The sequence below is a fragment of the Cygnus olor genome, chromosome 14 (genome assembly GCF_009769625.2).
Source record: "Cygnus olor isolate bCygOlo1 chromosome 14, bCygOlo1.pri.v2, whole genome shotgun sequence".
Classification (NCBI taxonomy): domain Eukaryota; kingdom Metazoa; phylum Chordata; class Aves; order Anseriformes; family Anatidae; genus Cygnus; species Cygnus olor.
In genome coordinates, this window is record NC_049182.1 from 5,977,559 (window position 1) to 5,994,023 (window position 16,465).

The 16,465-nt window shown below is 60.3% G+C and overlaps 1 protein-coding gene across 1 annotated transcript; it reads left to right on the top strand.

The window, feature by feature from the left end:
- The first annotated feature begins 3,245 nt into the window (after positions 1-3,245).
- Positions 3,246-12,929, top strand: CDX1 (caudal type homeobox 1). The gene is made up of 3 exons (XM_040574021.1): positions 3,246-3,672; positions 12,418-12,563; positions 12,723-12,929. The coding sequence occupies exons 1-3, from the start codon at positions 3,246-3,248 to the stop codon at positions 12,927-12,929; spliced, it is 780 nt and encodes a 259-aa protein (XP_040429955.1).
- Positions 12,930-16,465: the final 3,536 nt, after the last annotated feature.

A 16,465-nucleotide genomic window follows, 5' to 3' on the forward strand; every position in this document is an offset into this window, starting at 1 on the left:
CGCCCCCATCCCACGCGCTCTGCTCACCCCCGCCACCAGCCCTGGTATTAAATGTGCTGCGCAGGGCCCCGGGAGGCAGCGGCAGGCTCGGGGGGTGAATACTAATAACGGTGCCGTCCTCTCGCCCCAGACTTTCCCACACATCTGCAGCCACTTAACGTGGGAATTGTTAACCCTCTGCGTGCACCACTCCGGCACAAGGGGAGGGAGCGAGGTTCCCCTGCCCCTGCCACCATCGGGTCTGCGTGAGGCCGGAGGGGACGCAGGGGTCTGAAGCAGGACCCTGCAGCTGGGCAGGGTGCTGCAAGGGGTTGCACGTGGCCAGAGAGGAGGAGATGGATGCTCTCGGGGCATTCAGTGGGGTCAAGGGTGGCTGTGCTTTGCCCAGCACCGCCCTGCTCTCCAGGATGCTGCTCTGGAGGTAGGTGGCAGGAATGAAGCACAGCAGACACGCTCTGCTCCCTGCTCTCCTCTCCCTGCAGGATGCTGTCAGGAGGAGCTGATGGTGCAGGGGTGTGTGTGGGGCCACACGATGCTGGGATGGGGCAGCCTTGGGCCACGGGGTTGCTCTGGGGGGCAGCGGGGAGGTTAGAGACCCATGGGGGTGCTGGGGATCCAGGGGAAAGGGAAGCTCTGCGGGCATCTCCCCATGCCTCTGAAAGATCCAGGGGGCTCAGAGCAAGCTGGGGACATGTAGGGCTTGGGTTCCCATGCTGAGTGCCTGCTCCATGGGTGGAGGAGGTGGTGAGGCCACGGCCTCCCCTGCAGAGCTGCTCCGTCTGTGCTAGCTGGCTGCAGCCTGGCCTTGGGGACCTCCCAGGCCTCCGTTCCCCGGCCCTGCGGCTTCCAGGAGATGGCATCACTCGATCACAGATAGCAGCGCCCAGCCCCAGGGAGAGCCGGGGAAATCCTGACCGCTCTGCCCGGCGTCCTCTTGGTTTCCAGCAGGACTCGCAGGGCTGCAGGGCTGGAAGGGGCTCCCTGGGCTGGGGTTGGTGCTGGGGGTCTCTGGGGAGGATGGAGAGGGCACTGCCACCTCCTGTCCAGCTGGGGACCCCCGGGAGCTCTAGCAGCCCACAACCTGCTCTCTCATGGGACCCCAACGTGGGTGACATCCTGCCAAACCATGCTGGGCTGAGCACCACGGGACTCTGGACCCTTCGGCCCTGATCTGCCTGCTGGGATGCTCCTGGAGGCTGCCCAGGGAGAACCTTTAATTTGGGTGGTGTGGAGATACCAGGGCTGGGCTGGCCCTGGGGGGAAATGTCCCTCCTCAGTCTGTGGCATGGAGACAGCCGTAGCCGAGCCCCCGTGCTGGGGCTGGGAGGATGCCAGCCGTGGGGGCTCTTCAGGGCCACCTCCACCCCGGGGTGGCGAGGTCTCAGGAGGCAGAGCCTGGGCAGTGCCGGCTCAGGAGGTGGTTTCCCACTGCTGGGATTGTTCTCTGCTCCTTTTTGCTCCCTTATCTCTTATCACCTCTCCCTCTGGTCTCAGCCTGGCTCCCATCTCCCTGCAGGGAGGGGATGTGGCCCTGGGGTACCCCCCCAGCTTGCAGTGCTTTCACCTCACCCCAAGCTGGGGTTTTGGGATGAGGCACACGGGACTAGAACTGCTGGGGGCTGCCAGGTGGGCACAGCCAGCTCTTGCAAAATCTACCTTGAGCAAACAGCTGACAGCAGAGCTGCACAGGCCCAGGGATGCTCTGGCCCCTCCGTGAGCACGGGAGAGCCCAGGATGCCATAGGGAGAAGGGGATGGGGAGGGAGTGAGCTGGCACCAGCGGCTGGGTGCCGTCCCCGACCCAGCTACAGCTGGGGACATCCCGGCCAGCCGCAGGGGGAAAGGTGAGAAGTGGCTGTGCATCGCGTGCACTGAGCTCCTCAAACCACAGTGGCTTTTGTCGCTTTTATTATCATTTTTCTTTTAACCCCACAAGTCTGGGAGGCAATCCCACCCTGAAACCTTGTCTCAGGTTCATAGCCACAACTGGAAAAAGCGCAGAGAGTCTGTTGTTTTATCCCCTCCTCTCAATTGCAACCAAAATCCTTTTTCCTTTTTTCTATTTTTTTCCTTTCTTTCTGTTTCTAATTGTCCAAGTCCAGGCTGTTTCAGTCGGGGAGGATGAGGACAGAGCAGCCCTACCCCACTCCTCTTTCCAGCAGGGATGGGGCTGGTGCAGAGAGGCAGAGCGGGGAGGTGCCGACATGTCCTCCTGGCAGCCCCCGCGGGCCTGGGCTTGGGTTGAAAGTGAAAGCCCGAGCCTGCAAACGGCTGTGACTGCAGGTTTCTCCATCAGAAACTGGATGGGGATTTTTTGTTTCTTTAAGACAAAAAACAGATGAGAAACTCCTCTTGCTGCAGGGCTGCCAGCCCCCCGGGGCCATGCCCAAGCCCCAGGACTTTGTGTTTTATGGGTTTCCCTTTTACTTCCCTGTGCAGAACAGCGGGCAGGCCGGGAGGCTGCGCTGGGTGAGGTGTGGAAGCGGCCGTGTCCCCTGTCCCAGGGGAGCTGGCAGGGTCTGCTGCCCCCCGGCATTCACCCAGCTCTGTCTGTCCATCTGTCCTGCTCTCTGGGGCTGGGCTATGGGGCTGGAGGGGTGGGCTTGCCTCCAGATGCTGTAAGAGCAGGGGGACCCAGAGCCGCCCCTTCCCTCCAACCCATTTCCAAGCCAGGCAGATGCTGGTCTGGGCAGGGGAAAGGGAAAGTGCCACCCCACAGCCAGGGCTTGGTGTCCCCAACATGGCTGATGAGGCCAATGCCAGGTACAGCCCAACCTGTCCCCTGCCCGCAGCCAGGATTTAATTTGCGGGCTCAGCCCACGCCACCCTGCTCCTGGGGTTACGAGTGGCGTTAGGGACAGGATGAGCTCCTTGGGGGCATCCTCACGTGCAGTGCTAGAGGTGTTGGAGTGTCCCCAGACCCGGCGGCTACAAAGAGACCATGGAGACACCGGGCTGGTGACCGCCGAGGGGACACAGGGCCGGCGGGGTGCAGGCGGGAGGTTTGAATCGCCCCGCCGCCGGGGTTCCTGCACTTTGAAATGCAAACCTGCCTTTCAATGCAAATGCTGCGAGAGGTTGGGCCCAATAAAAGCCTGTGGGCAGGGAGGTGCCTGGCCCCGGGACACAGCTCCCCAAGGCGCCCAGGTGAGCGCGGCGAAGGAGGGGCGGCCGCCACCGCGACACCCGGCCCGGCACGGCGCGGCACGGCACGGCGCAGCATGAGCGCGGAGCCAGCCGGGGAAGATGTATGTAGGCTATCTTCTGGATAAGGACACCAACATGTATCCCAGCCCCGTCCGGCACCCCAGCCTCAACCTCAACCCCCAGAACTACGTGCCGGGGCCGCCCCAGTACTCGGACTTCGCCAGCTACCACCATGTGCCGGGGATTAACAGCGACCCGCACCATGGGCAGCCGGCGGCCGCCTGGGGCTCTCCCTACACCCCTGCCAAGGAGGACTGGCACTCGTACGGCACCGCCACCGCCTCGTCCACCGCCAACCCGGGACAGTTCGGATTCAGCCCCCCGGATTTTAATCCCATGCAGCCCCCGGGCTCTGGACTCCTGCCTCCACCCATCAGCAGCTCGGTCCCCCAGCTCTCCCCTAACGCACAGAGGCGCACCCCGTACGAGTGGATGAGGCGCAGTATTCCCAGCACCAGCAACAGCGGTAAGGAAACCCCCGGCCCCGCACCCTGGCTCCTTCCTCTGCACAGAGGAGCCCTCGCCTTGAAGTCCTGCAGGGTTGGGTCCTGCTATGGGGTCTGTCACTGCAAGGGAGGGACAGAGCTTGTGTGGCCACCGAGGTGGCTTGGACTGAGGATGGGCATGGAGGGTACCAGCATGCGGGCTGCCCTGTCCTTCCTTGTCCTTCCTTGTCCTCACCAGCAGCCGGGGTTAGTGGATGGTTTCTGCCTTGCATATGGCTGGAAAGTCCCAGCCAGCCTCTGACCTCTCATCCCTGCCCTCGCCTGCTGCTGCTGGAGAGGGCAAGCAGAGCCGGAGACCTGCGGGGTTGCGGGGTGCTCTGGCTGCAGGCAGCCCGACGGGCCCTTTTGCAGGAGCCCTGCCCCACCCTGCACTGCTGGGGCACTCACCCATTATTGAGTTGGTGACGGACAGGCTGTTGATGTGTGCAAGTGTATGTGTGCAAGGCTGTGGCTGTGCGCGTGAGCAGTGAGCGTGGCCGTGCGCCTGGTCAAGCTACGGTGCAATAGCTGTGTGCATGGCGTGTGCAAGGAGAGCGTGAACCAACATGTGAGGGCCTGTGTGTGCAGGCGTGTGTGTGCATGTACAAGGTGACCTATGCGGTGTGCCTGGCACCTGTAGTGTGTGTGCACATGTGTGCAGGGTGCATTCAGTGCAGGATGTGCAAGGCTCTGTGTGCGAGGCGCTTGCTGCACGGGGTCAGTGAGTGTGCATGGGCGATGCTGCATGCTTTGTGCGCGTGCAAGGCGCGGCGCGCTGGGTGCCATGCGCAGGGTGCGTGTGGGTGCGCAGGGTGCTGCGTGCTGTGCGTGCGTGTGCCCCCGCTCCTGTGCCTGGCACTGGGTGGCCCTGCTGTCCCTGTCCCCTGTCCCCGCGGGGTCCTGTCCCCGCTGAACTCCTGACCCGGGGGGGAAGTGTCTGGGCCCCTGCAGCCCCCTGCCCGCAAGCCGCCCCGCTGCCCACTTCAAAGGCGGTGGGCAGTCACCCCTCGGGGCCAGCCCAAATTGACAAGGCCTTCGCTTTGTCATGGAGATGCTGGCCGGCTCCTTTGGCAGCGAGGTGAGGTGTGGGGCCCTTTGTCCTGCCCTGCCCGTGCCCTTTCATGTTCCCCTCCGGGGTTCCCAGCCTACGCCTGGCCAAACCACCATCCCCTCCCTCGCCAGCCCGTGCAGGGCTCCCAGATTAAAAATGCACATCGAGGTGCAAAATGTCTCCGTTTTAGGCTTGCTTTTGGTTCCCCGCTGTCACCGCGTGGGGCTGGCCCCATGCACGGTGCTGGGGCCGTGATGGCCAAGATCCATTCAGAGGATGTGTGGTGCCAAGGGGCTCAGACCAGAGGTGCCTGGGGTCTCCCTGTGTGGAAAACTGCTCTGTGGCTGCACCGGGTGCGTGGTGGGGCTGGGGTTGGGGCTGTCCCAGTGGGAGCAGGGGCTGTGGTGGGCAGGCAGAGCATCCCGGGGGGTGCAAACAGCCAGCGCCAGTCTGCAAGCAGGAGGAAAGAGGCAGGCTGGTATTTCCTGGCCTGTTTTAAGCTCTGAATAAACCTATTTAGGAAAAATGCCCCCCTCCTTGTAGGCAGTGAATGGGACCCTACAGCTTCTGCAGGTTCTGTTGGTCTGAACTCATGTTTGTTTTTTTTGAGAGAGGTGGGAGAGGAGATGAAAAAATGAAAGCGGGGAGAAAGACATCAGCACACCTCTTCTCTGGCTCAAGGGACTGAGATAGACCGGGGGCTTGAAAGTGCCCCTTGATTGAGTTACGTTGGAAGTGAGTGATTGAATTCTGGAAAAATCAGTAGCTGCTCAGTTTGTATCTCTGAGATTAAACACATACAAAGGAGCAAATAAACCAGCTGTCGTCCCCAGTGAGCTGGGCGGCAGCAGCAAAATCCCCCTGGGTTGGATGGGCACCTTCTGCAAATGCCCTCCCCTGGGGTTTCTCTCCTGGGCTTCCCTTTAAAATAAGTGAGCTGCAAATACTTCAGGCACTTTTCTCCATAAAGCTTGAAAATGAGCAGACCAGAGATGGGTTTGACATAGATAAGGGTGAGATTCTGGAATGAATTGTTTTATTGAAATCAATAAACTGGGCATTAATCAGCCTGGATAGATTAACTGCCCCTCTCACCGCTGTGGGAATAGGAAGTGAATACATGTTCTTTCTTGCTATAAATATCAAGAGTTTCTTTGCGAACGCCGTAAATCATAATACTTCAGAGGGCTGTAAATTGAGGTTCCCTCTCCGTCTTCCCTTGTATAAACAGCCATCAGCTGCAGTTTGAAAGCTTTGGGGAAGGAGCTGTGCTTTGCTGAGAGGCGATTTTACACACGGCCTGTGAGTGTGCTGGGGGTTCTGCGCACACGAAGCAGAGCCTGAGAAAAATCGGAGAGAAATCTCCCAGTGACTCACCACAGTCAGGCTTATGGGGTGCTGATTTGATATACCTCTTGCTAAAACATGAGCTAGCCACGGCAGAGGGCAAAACCCAGCCTGGGCAGGAGCAGGGGCTGTGATACAGGGCTCTCAAAATCAGGAATTAGAGGGAACAAGACCTCCCCAGGCCTCCTTTTCTTTCCCGAGCATCACCTCTTTTTCTGCTCATAAAATCTTCACGAGTGGAGTGTCAAAGCCTCTCTCTTCCTCCTTATTCACAATTATTTGCAAACTTCCTTGTGAATTGCACCCCTGCTCTATAAAAAGCTCAGGAAGGTGCTGGAAATGGCAGCGCGCTGAACTTTGAAGTTCACCCCCTGCTCGTTAGTTATGTAAATGCCCGGGTGCTGCCGTGGGGCCGGCCTTTATGTCACTAATGGAGCTGGCTGCGGCTAAATATTGCAAGTGAAAGTGCGCCCAGGGCATCCCCGGGGAGCCGAAGGTGCTTGGGGCAGCACGGTGTGGGTGCCCACGGCGCGCTTGCCCATGGTATGGGTGCCCTTGGTGTGAGCACCCATGGTGTGGGTGCCCTTGGTGTGAGCACCCATGGTGTGGGTGCCCATGGTGTGAGCACCCATGGTGTGGGTACCCATGGTGTGGGTGCCCGCGGTGCCCAGGCAGCTCTCGGGGTGGCAGAGAGCAGATACAGATGCTCTGAGCATGAACAGGGTCCGACCCGCTGGGTGTGCAGTTCTCAGCTCCACTCCAGCCCCATTTTCTGTTTCCAGCTCTGTTTTCCTTGTTCAGCTCTAAGGAGATCTCTGAAAGCCGGAGGCAACACTAAAACCCCCATTAACAAGATGCAGCAGCCCAGTGCAGGCACGGTTTGCATTGGCACGGGGTGTGTTGGGCAAAGGAGGTCCCTGCATGGGTTCTCCTATAGGCCCCCATTTTTGGGATGTGGCTGCTCCCCATGAAATCCTTTGCTCCCCCGTGTCACCCGGTGTGCCTGCATGTCACTGGGGGCCCCACCGATCTTCTCCCCTTGAATTATTAACCCACAACCTGCTCCTGGCCTCCGCTGGGGTTTGCTGAATGCTTAGCTGGCCAAGGTACAGGCGGCTCAAACTTTCCTAGAATTGACTTTCCTTGAACAAAAGGGGCTTCCCTGGAGCACTGGAGGTCCCTACGTGCTGGGCTGGGCTGGCTAATACCCCAGGATTAGCCGAGGGACACTTAAACCCCCCGGCCAATGGAGATGTTTCCTGCGGGGGACCCTTCAAGGACGCCCACTTCGGTGCTGTTAGCTTTGCGATTGCCCGGATAAGGGGACGGATCCTTCCCCGGCGCTGGGGCCGTGAAGGGGGAGAGGGTCCAAGGCTGTGTCAGCTGCCCCCTGAAGCTCTAGAGGATCCAAGCAGGGTTCTATGCCTTGGGGCTGGATGCGGACCCATGCCACGGGGGCGATGCTCCGTGCTGGCACCCCACGTGTCTTCGCGGCGCGGTCTTTGACCCCGCGCAGGAGACTGCCCGGCGGCACTCGGCGAGGCGCTCATAAAACCGAGGAGCAGCCCCAGGAATGCGCCGGTTGCCAAAATAAAGGCTTGAATCACTGCGGTGCTGGGAAGCGCCGGCCCCAACGCCCAGCCTCGGGCTGCTGCTCCGTGGCCGAGGGCTGGGATGGGGACGCGTGGCCACCTCCGGCATCCTGCCCGGCCGGGGCCAGCCTGCGCTCCCCTTCTCTGCTCTGAGCTCCCCACGCCCGGCTCTGCCCCGGCCGCTTCTGCTCCTTCCCAGCAGCTGCCACCTCCGGCTGGCTGTGCCCCGGGTCCTGCTCCTGGCTTTGCCAGCCCCAAAACCCTGGTATACAGCCCCTGCTCGTATTTATAGCAAAGCCGCGGGGCTTTTTTGGAAGCGCTGAGCTCGATCCCCTGCATGCAAAGGCTCCAAAACCATCGGGATCCGTGCGTGCGGTTTTGTAACCGAAACATTTCCAGTGCTCGACCTATCGAGTCAAATGAGATTTTATTGCCGGTGGGGTGGCCATGGCAGCATTGCTGCTTCCTCTGAAGCCTTTGGCTCCAGGAAGAACTCCCCGGTGTGTTTCGGTGTCCGCTCAGGGGGGGCGGTGGGTATGGCTGAGCCCTGCCTGCAGCCCAGCAGCTCGGAAATCGGGATCCACGTGGCTGTGTCCTTCGTGCTGCTTGTCCCATCCATCACACCCTGCTTACTGGGGCGGGTGGGAAAGGGCTGGGAACGCGGCGAGGAAGGGGAAGGCTCGTGATGCCTGCTGGTCCCAGCACCGGGGGCACTGCTGGTGTTTAACCCGCTGGCACAGGGCTCCGGGTGGCTGCCAGAGCCGCAGCCTGGGGGGCTCCTGAGCGTGTGTGGGGGGCTCAGCCCCTTCTGCAGACGGTGCAGGTTCTGGAGCTGCCGTTTCCAGCAGGTTTGGGGACAGTGAAATGTGCTGGGCTGTCTGTCCCCAGCATCAGCACAGAGGGGTTGTGGTCGCCTCTGCTCGGCAGAGGGAGCATCGGCCCCTCTGTGCAGCACAGCTGGAGCACAGCTGGCTGCCGGGTAAGGGTGGCTTCAGCTGGGAGGGTCCCGAGTGTTAGGAGCTGACCCCAGCCCTTGTCTCGGGGTCTCTGTCATGGGGCATTGCTATGCTGGCTGCCCCCTCTCTGCATTTTCCCCTATGGAGCTGCAGGAGGATGGAGGGAGGGTTAGGCTCCCCAGGGGGCTCACGGCTCCGACCCTGGGGCTCCATTCGGGTTTGGCATTGCTTCCATGCCTCAGTTTCCCCATCCATAGCTCTGCCTTGGCTACATCAGGGCAGAGGGAAAGTTTTCATTAAGGCTTTCACTGGGGAGAAATGTATCACGCATTCTTCTAGGATGAGGGGGATTTTATCCTCTTTGCAAATAGATGCTGCTCCAGAAAAAAAGCAGCTGGATCATGGAGTGAAAGCTCCTTCCCTGGTGATGGGACTCTCGCCCAAAAGGTTTTCTATGTGTTGCTACAAGACAGCTCACGGCGGCCCAATTTTTTTATACGAGTCATGCGAGGAGCCTCTGGGCAGCAGGGCATGCAAAACCTCGCGGCGCCGGCTCCATCCCCAGCAGCACCTCCCGTGCAAAGAGCCCTGCAAGGCGCCTGGCACCCAGACCGGCACGTGCCCGTGTCCCCAGGCCTCGGGCACCTCTGCTGATGTGGCGGTGAGCTCTCATCTCCTCGGCTCCAGCAAGGGGCTGCCATACCCCTGCTTGCTGCGTGCTGCCCTGATCGGAGCCCTGATGGCTGCGGCACTGCTCAGCGCAGAGCCAGGGCTTGCAGCCGCCGCAATTTTGAGCTGCTTTGACCTGTGAAACGGAGACCTTTGGGAAACGGTGCAGGACCATGCTCCTCCCTGGTCTGAGCTCAGCTGTTCCTAGAGTTGCTCCACGCCAGCCTTAAAACACCCCCTCACCCTGCTGCCTATCCATCTGGGTGCAGTTTCTTGCCAAAAGCCATCCCTTGGGCAGACTGGGGCTGGAGAGCGAATTCCAGCCCCCTGACAGCCCCCACCATCCTGCAGTGCCTTCCATAGCCTGGTGGGTGCAGAGCTGGGGATGAACAGTGCAGGGCTGGGGCTTGGTTTTCCGTTCCTCTGCCCCTGCTCTGGAGGCAGGGAAGCAAGAACCCTGTGTCACCAGGGCTGTGTGACCCCGACCTGTGCGTCCCAGAGATGTCCCGGTGCCGTGGTGCAGTGCGGGGATCTCCGGGGTCCCCATCCCCGTCCCCAAGGCTGCCCTAAGGAGAGAATGAGGGCCGGGGGTCTCCCCCAGTGCGTGTGTGAGCGCATGTGCGTGCACGCTCAGGAGTGTGTCCTCTGGGGCCTGTGCAGCGTGTTAAAGCCATTCCCTTATCTAATCGTGGCTCAGGTGAGCGCTATTAGGGTTACACATTAACAGCAGTAACGATGCCCTCTCCCCTTGAAGCCACGGGCCCTGCCTTGATCCCAGTGCTGAAACTCTTCCCATGGATGTCTTGATTTGGCTGCTCCAGCTGCTCTTTGGGCTGTTTTTTGGGGGACGAGAAGGATGAATGCACGATGGGGCTGGGCGGGCTGGTGGCAGGAGAGGGGAAGACACTTTGCAGGACCTCACGGGGCAATCCGGGCTCCTTGCACCCCCTGCCCCATCCGTACTCCCTCCAGCAGCCACGGGCTGTGCCACAGACCTGGGACAACCCCATCCACCTCCACTGGGTCCACTGGAAAAGTTGGGGGCTGCCCCATCCCTCTGCCCCTGAGCTCCCCATGGTGGCACTGGGGCACGAGGGGTCCCCGCGAGCAGTGGGCTGGCTCAGCCCAAATTTCCTCTTTCCTTTCACAGGACCATAAAAGGGCCGCCGAGGGAGAGCTAAGCGTAACTCCGCATTGACATTCAAGGGGGCTGCATTATTCATTGTCAACAGTATTTCTTGCAAATCCCTTTCTTTTCCTTGTGAATCACCCACGATACATTCCTGAATTCAGCAAACATCGCCGAAACCGGCAATTAGTCGAGGTGAATAACTCCATCTCTGGCTTGGCCACGAGTGCCCTGCTCAGCTCCTTGCTCCCCAGTTTTTGGCACAGGGGCAGGAGCAGGGCAGAGCTGGGAATCCGACAGGGACGAGCAACCAAGAAGGAATAAAAAAAACGGTCTGTGATGGATCTATTTACGGCTGTGGCAGGAAATAATAATTCCTGCTAAAATTTCTGGCATATGTGGTATCCACAAACCACCTTATTTCTGTATTCTTTATTTTAGCTGTCAATTCCGTTGCTTTTCAGCTGTTTTATTTTATTTTTTTTCACCAAGCGGTGGCATTCAAATAGTAATATCGCAAATAAGATACTCACTTTTCAGTTATTATCTCTTCAGAAAAGGTTTTGCTTTCAAAAGAAAAAGAAAAAAAAACCCTATGAGAAAGCAGATATCTCGTAGGATTCCCTGAGGCTGGCACAGATTCAGGGAGGGTGTGTGGTTTCTCAGGGAGCTGTTCACTATGTGTAAATTTAATTTATTTTGTAACCCCCCTGCGAATTGCTCTGCTGGCAAATTTGGGATGCAAGAACCCCGTGTGTGTGCTGCGGGGTGGTGGGAGGGTGATGGGTGGCTGTGGTTCCTTACCGCATGTCTGCTGACACGTCCACGAAGAGCTTGCTCAAATTCATTTTTACCTTATGTTATGCCTGCAAAGTCAGCTCCTATGGCCAGGTGCCCGCACACCGCAGCACACACCTTGCTCAGGGCCATGGGCAGGAGCAGGTCCACGGCTGGCCCGACCTAGACGGGCAGGAGGGCGGCTGCTGCCTGCACGTTATCTGCTTCCCGTCACCATCAGGTGCTAGGGGAGTCGTCCCAAGGGATGCTCAGGTGATGACCACCCCTCCAGGATGCTTAAAAGTGAAATTGAGCTGGTTCATGGGCAAACTGACAAGCTGGGAGGGAAGGTGTTTCGGCGTGGAGTCTCTGATGTCTAATAACATTGAGCCCACGCTGGAGTCTCTGTGGAAGTGCAGCTTTGCTCCACTCTGCCCAAACCCCAGCTCCCACCGGGCTGGTCAGAATTTGGTAACACCTCTGGGACTTCCCAGTGCCCCTGCCCCTTCCCGTGGCAGCAGCACTGCTCCTGGCAGCTGATGTTCAGGAGATGAAGGCCACGGGTGTCTGCTGGCCTGTGTCTATGTGCAGACTGATGGAGGAGCTGATGGGAAGGCGGCTGTGCCACTTTGCACTGTAATTTTCTTCTAGAAAGCACCTTTTGTGGCACCATGCAATGGATACAGCTCCGTCCGAACCTGGGGGAACCCAAGAACAGAGTTCCCTGGGTTTTCCCTCTTTTCCCTGTCCTGATCTGTGTGCCTTAAAGTGATGGCACTGTGGGCTTGGGCTCCATGGCCAAGAGCTGGGCTCCCCGCAGCCCTCCCAGGCTGGCCGTGTGCTGGCTGCCTGTGCTCTGTGTGCTCAGCCTGGGGCTGCAGCACCGCTCCTCTCGGGGATGGCACATCATACCACATGGGATTTACAGCCCATCCTCTTGGGATGCGGCTGAACCCTTCCTGCCCTTCCCACCGAGCCACTTCCCCCTACTCCCAAGTATTTTCCAACACAGAGAAACACCCTGGCATTATGCAGGACGGGCGTCAGATCCCATAGGAGCCCCTGACTCTCTTGCCCCTGGGTCCCAGTTCATCTCCACGTTTCTCCAGAGCCACCCATGGGGTTGTGCAGCTCCCCCATGCCCTCGGGGATGCTCCTGCCCCCCAGCCCCTCTCGGCTCACCCCGACTCTGCTTCCTCTGACAGGGAAGACCAGGACGAAGGACAAGTACCGCGTGGTGTACACGGACCACCAGCGCCTGGAGCTGGAGAAGGAGTTCCACTACAGCCGCTACATCACCATCCGCCGCAAGGCCGAGCTGGCCGCTGCCCTGGGGCTCACCGAGCGGCAGGTCAGTGCTGAAATGGGGAAAACCTGGTGGAATTGGGGCTGGGAGAGGGCAGTGCTGCTGCCACCCAGCTTCCAGCCCCCCAGATTCCCCCCCCGGCCTAGCGGTGCTCACCCTTGTCTGTGTCCCCTTCTCAGCATGGCTAATGGTGTCTTTCCACAGGTGAAAATCTGGTTCCAGAACCGGCGGGCGAAGGAGCGGAAGGTGAACAAGAAGAAGATGCAGCAGCAGAGCCAGCCCACCAGCACCACAACGCCAACCCCCCCAGCCGTGGGCACGCCAGGGCCCATGGGTGCCCTGTGCGGCAGCAGCGCCCCGAGCCTTGTCTCCTCGTCGCCGCTGACCATCAAGGAGGAATTCATGCCTTAGCCCCCTTCGCCAGCTCCGGACACCGAGAGATAAGCACTACAGGTCGCCGTGCTCCGAGGAGTGACGGTCCCTGCCCAAAGACCCCCTGTCCCCGGCTGAACTCGGGGGCAGCCAGCGAGGCTGGGCCAGGTGGCACCGTCACCTTCCCGAGGGGCTGGTGGGCTCTGTCCTACACACAAACCGTGGGTTAGGTAGTACTGCTCTCCCGGGGGAAACGCGCTGCTCTGGTCTCTGCTAGCTGTAGCCCCAAGGACGATCACAGAGCCAGCAGGACGGGCGTTAGGGGGTGGTGGAGGCTGGCTTTCCTGGGGCACATCGCATGGAGCTGGTGGGATGCTTCCTTCCCGGTCCTCCCAGTGATCCAGCTGCCTGCTGCTTTGGGGGCGGTTCAAGCGAGACTGAAATAGAGGAAAGGTTTGGCTGGACTCGAGGCAGAACAAATCTCAGCTGAGCTGCGGGATCTGCCACGCCAGGGAGGGGGATGCCCACGGCGGAATGAGATGGACGGTGTGAGCCGGACAGGACGCTCAGTGGTGGGGCCTGAGGAGGAACAGGGGCTCCTCCAAACCTGGGTGATGGCAGCGAGCTGCAGCACCACCTGGGCAAGTGCCCCCCGTGTCCCCCAGCCACCACGCCTGCGTCCCCAGCTCCATCCCTGTGGCCACAAAGAGCCACCAGGAGACGTGCCAGACCTCCATCCCATAACTGAACCGCCCGCTGAGGTCTGAGACCACCTTCCAAGGTGGGAAGGACAAGAAGAAGAAGGTTTGTCATCAGGACAGGGCAGAAGAGCCAGCCCCAGGGGTCACACACTGACCCTAAGCATCGCAGAGCCTTGCACCGAGCTGCACCCACAGTGCAGGAGCAGAGCATCCTCCAGGGGGGCCATGAGAGCCACCGGGCGTTCGTCTCCCACCAGCGGGGCATCTGATGGGGTTGGGGGGAGAAGCGTGTAAGGGACCGAGTGTTCAGACCCTGTCACAGCTCCGTGATGCTGCACCAAGGTGTTGCAGCAGCCGCATCCACCAGAGCCGCTGCTGGGGCTGTCGTGGGGAGAGGAAGGGTTGGCGGTGTGAGGTGAAGGAGAGCTTCCAGGGACAGAGGGGCAGTTTTCTTGTAACCCAAAGGACTCGGGGTTTTGTTCTCCCAGTTGCCCTGCATGCACTGTATGACCTCTTGCCCCCTGCATGCCCATGGCCAGTAATCAATGCCCTTTTTTTTTCCTGCTGGAAAACTGCAGCTAAAATGCCCTTCATCCCACTGACTCCTGGGATAATATTAGCCCAGCTGATGTACAGCCCAGTTTTGGATTCCCCAAGGTGTGCAGCTTCCCAAGACCAAGGCAAGGATGCAGGGGCCCTGCTTGCCCTTTCCGAGCGCTGTCCCTCCAAGGCTCAGCAGGGACGAGAGGCAGAGATGTCCCCGCTGCCCGCACAGCCCTCTCACCCAGCACTGCCTCTGCACTGAGCCCCTTGCCCATCCTCAGCCCCTTCTGGCCCCGAGATCACAATGTCCGGGGGTGCTGTGGCTCTTGCAGGACCCCGTGGGTCCCTGCAATCCCGCTGTGCCTGCAGCCCCTCTCCAGCTCATGTAGGATTTACACCTCCCCTCTGTGGGGACACCTCCCTGGGGCCACCACTGCCAGCTGCGCTTGGTGGTGAGGACGGACACCAGCACTGACTGGGGACTTCGGCTCATGGCTCGTGTATATAAGGCAAAACTGGTTTTCCTTTTCATTTTTTAGGCATCAGTTAAAATAAAAACAAGCAGGAATCCTGCGTGCCAAAGATGCATTGCTGCTTCCTCACGCCCCGGGTGCTGCTGCGGCAGGGCAGGGATGTGGCTGCGGGGACAAACCCGCACCGACGTCCCCAAATGGGGCCGAACAGGCGGGGAGGACAGGGACAGAGGCCTGGACGCAGCAGCCTGGCCCCATGGGCTGGTGGCAGCACGCCGTGTGCCCAGCACGAGGGAGGCACAAGGTGGCGTGGGGTGGCGTGGGGTGGCCACGTCCCATCCCTTGGCCACGGCGGGGGTGGCCGTGCCGGGGGTGGCCGAGGGAAAGGGTGAGGCCAGGCCTTGCTGGTGGAGGCCAAAGAACAAGGCCGGCTGCCCACAGACGTGGCCGCCGCCGATTGGCGCCTCCCGGCCTCTAATCTCGTTTTATGGCTGTTGACGGGCTGAATATCCTCCTTGTCCACGAAGAGCAAACAGAGAACGAGGATGTGAGATAGCACCAGGGACAGCTGGCATCGGTGCCCGGCCGCGACGGAGCGGGCATGGGTGGGCCCAGCCCGGGCACTGCTGGCTTTGCCATCCTCTCCCTTCCTCATCCCGTCGTCGCCTCTCCATCCCAGCCACATCCCAGCCGTCCTGCAGGGCACCGAGCCAGGGGCTGCCCTCAAATCCCTGCCCAAAACGGCTCCTCCAGCCCCAAAACGTGCCGGGGGGAGGCAGGGATGTGCACGGAGAGGTGCCTGGGCAGGGAAGGTGAATGTGGAGGGACATCTGGTGTGGGATAAAGTCCTCCTGGGCACAGCAGATGGAGGAGCCGAGGCAGGATGAGGCGGTGTTGCAGAGAGAAGGACAGAATAAAGTTTTTTTTTCCTGACCTTCCAGGAGTGGCGGCACTAATGCTGCACCCTGCTGCGTTGGGCTCACTGGCACGGTGTCTGGGTGCCTGGCACATCCCTCTGTGTGCCCTGCTACAAGGGGATACAGGCCTTTGGTAGCTAAAAGGTTGGGGAGGCAATGGGAACGGAGCTGGTGCCACAAGGTTGAAGGGAAGGGAGTGGACGGGCTGCCTGCCCAAAGGGCTGCACCCTGCTGGGCGCCGGGGTGCCCACGGGAGGGTGCGGGCAGAGGGAAGATGCTCTGCCACCGCCCCGGAGAAGCTCCCGGTACCGTTGACAGGATGAAATTCCAACCGATACCCTAATCAGGTGCCTGCCTGTTTGCACAGCAGGGTAAAAGTCCAGCGAGCCGCGCGGCTGTGCCCTTGGGTTGCTGCTGCCTGTGTGTGCTCAGGGAGCAGGCGCTGGCGGGAAGGGGCCATAAATGCGCCCACACGCCCAGCACCCCTTCCCCCAACACACACACACACCCCTCGGCTGCTGACGGAAGGCATCTGCCGTGTCCCCGCTCCCCCGTCCTCCCCTGCCTCCCTCCAGCCACCATTTCATCAGGGCTGTGGGGTCACCATGTCCCCGCTGGTCCCCGTGTCCCCACCGGCTTTGGCACCCAAAGCTCCTGGCCATGCATCGCCCTGATGGTCGGACCCCTGGCAGGTGACAGACACATTTTTAACACCCCTGGCAGTTGCCTCCTGAGTTGCACAGCCCCACACATCACCACAGCTTTATGGGGACAGTGGGTGGCACTGCCAAGGGACCCTGGGGACTGTCCCCAGCAAGCCCCCGCGGTTTCTTCCCATTCCTTCCTCTGTGCTTCCTACTGGCTCACGCTGCCTGGCCGCACCCCTCCTCAGAGAAATCTTGAAATAATCCTCAAAATAAGGCCACGCACAGCAGGTGGCT

Coding starts and splice junctions, on each gene's coding strand:
- CDX1 (XM_040574021.1), top strand. CDS start 3,246: ATGTATGTAGGCTATCTTCTGGATAAGGACACCAACATGTATCCCAGC. Junction 3,673..12,417: donor TCCCAGCACCAGCAACAGCG/GTAAGGAAACCC, acceptor TTCCTCTGACAG/GGAAGACCAGGACGAAGGAC. Junction 12,564..12,722: donor TGGGGCTCACCGAGCGGCAG/GTCAGTGCTGAA, acceptor GTCTTTCCACAG/GTGAAAATCTGGTTCCAGAA.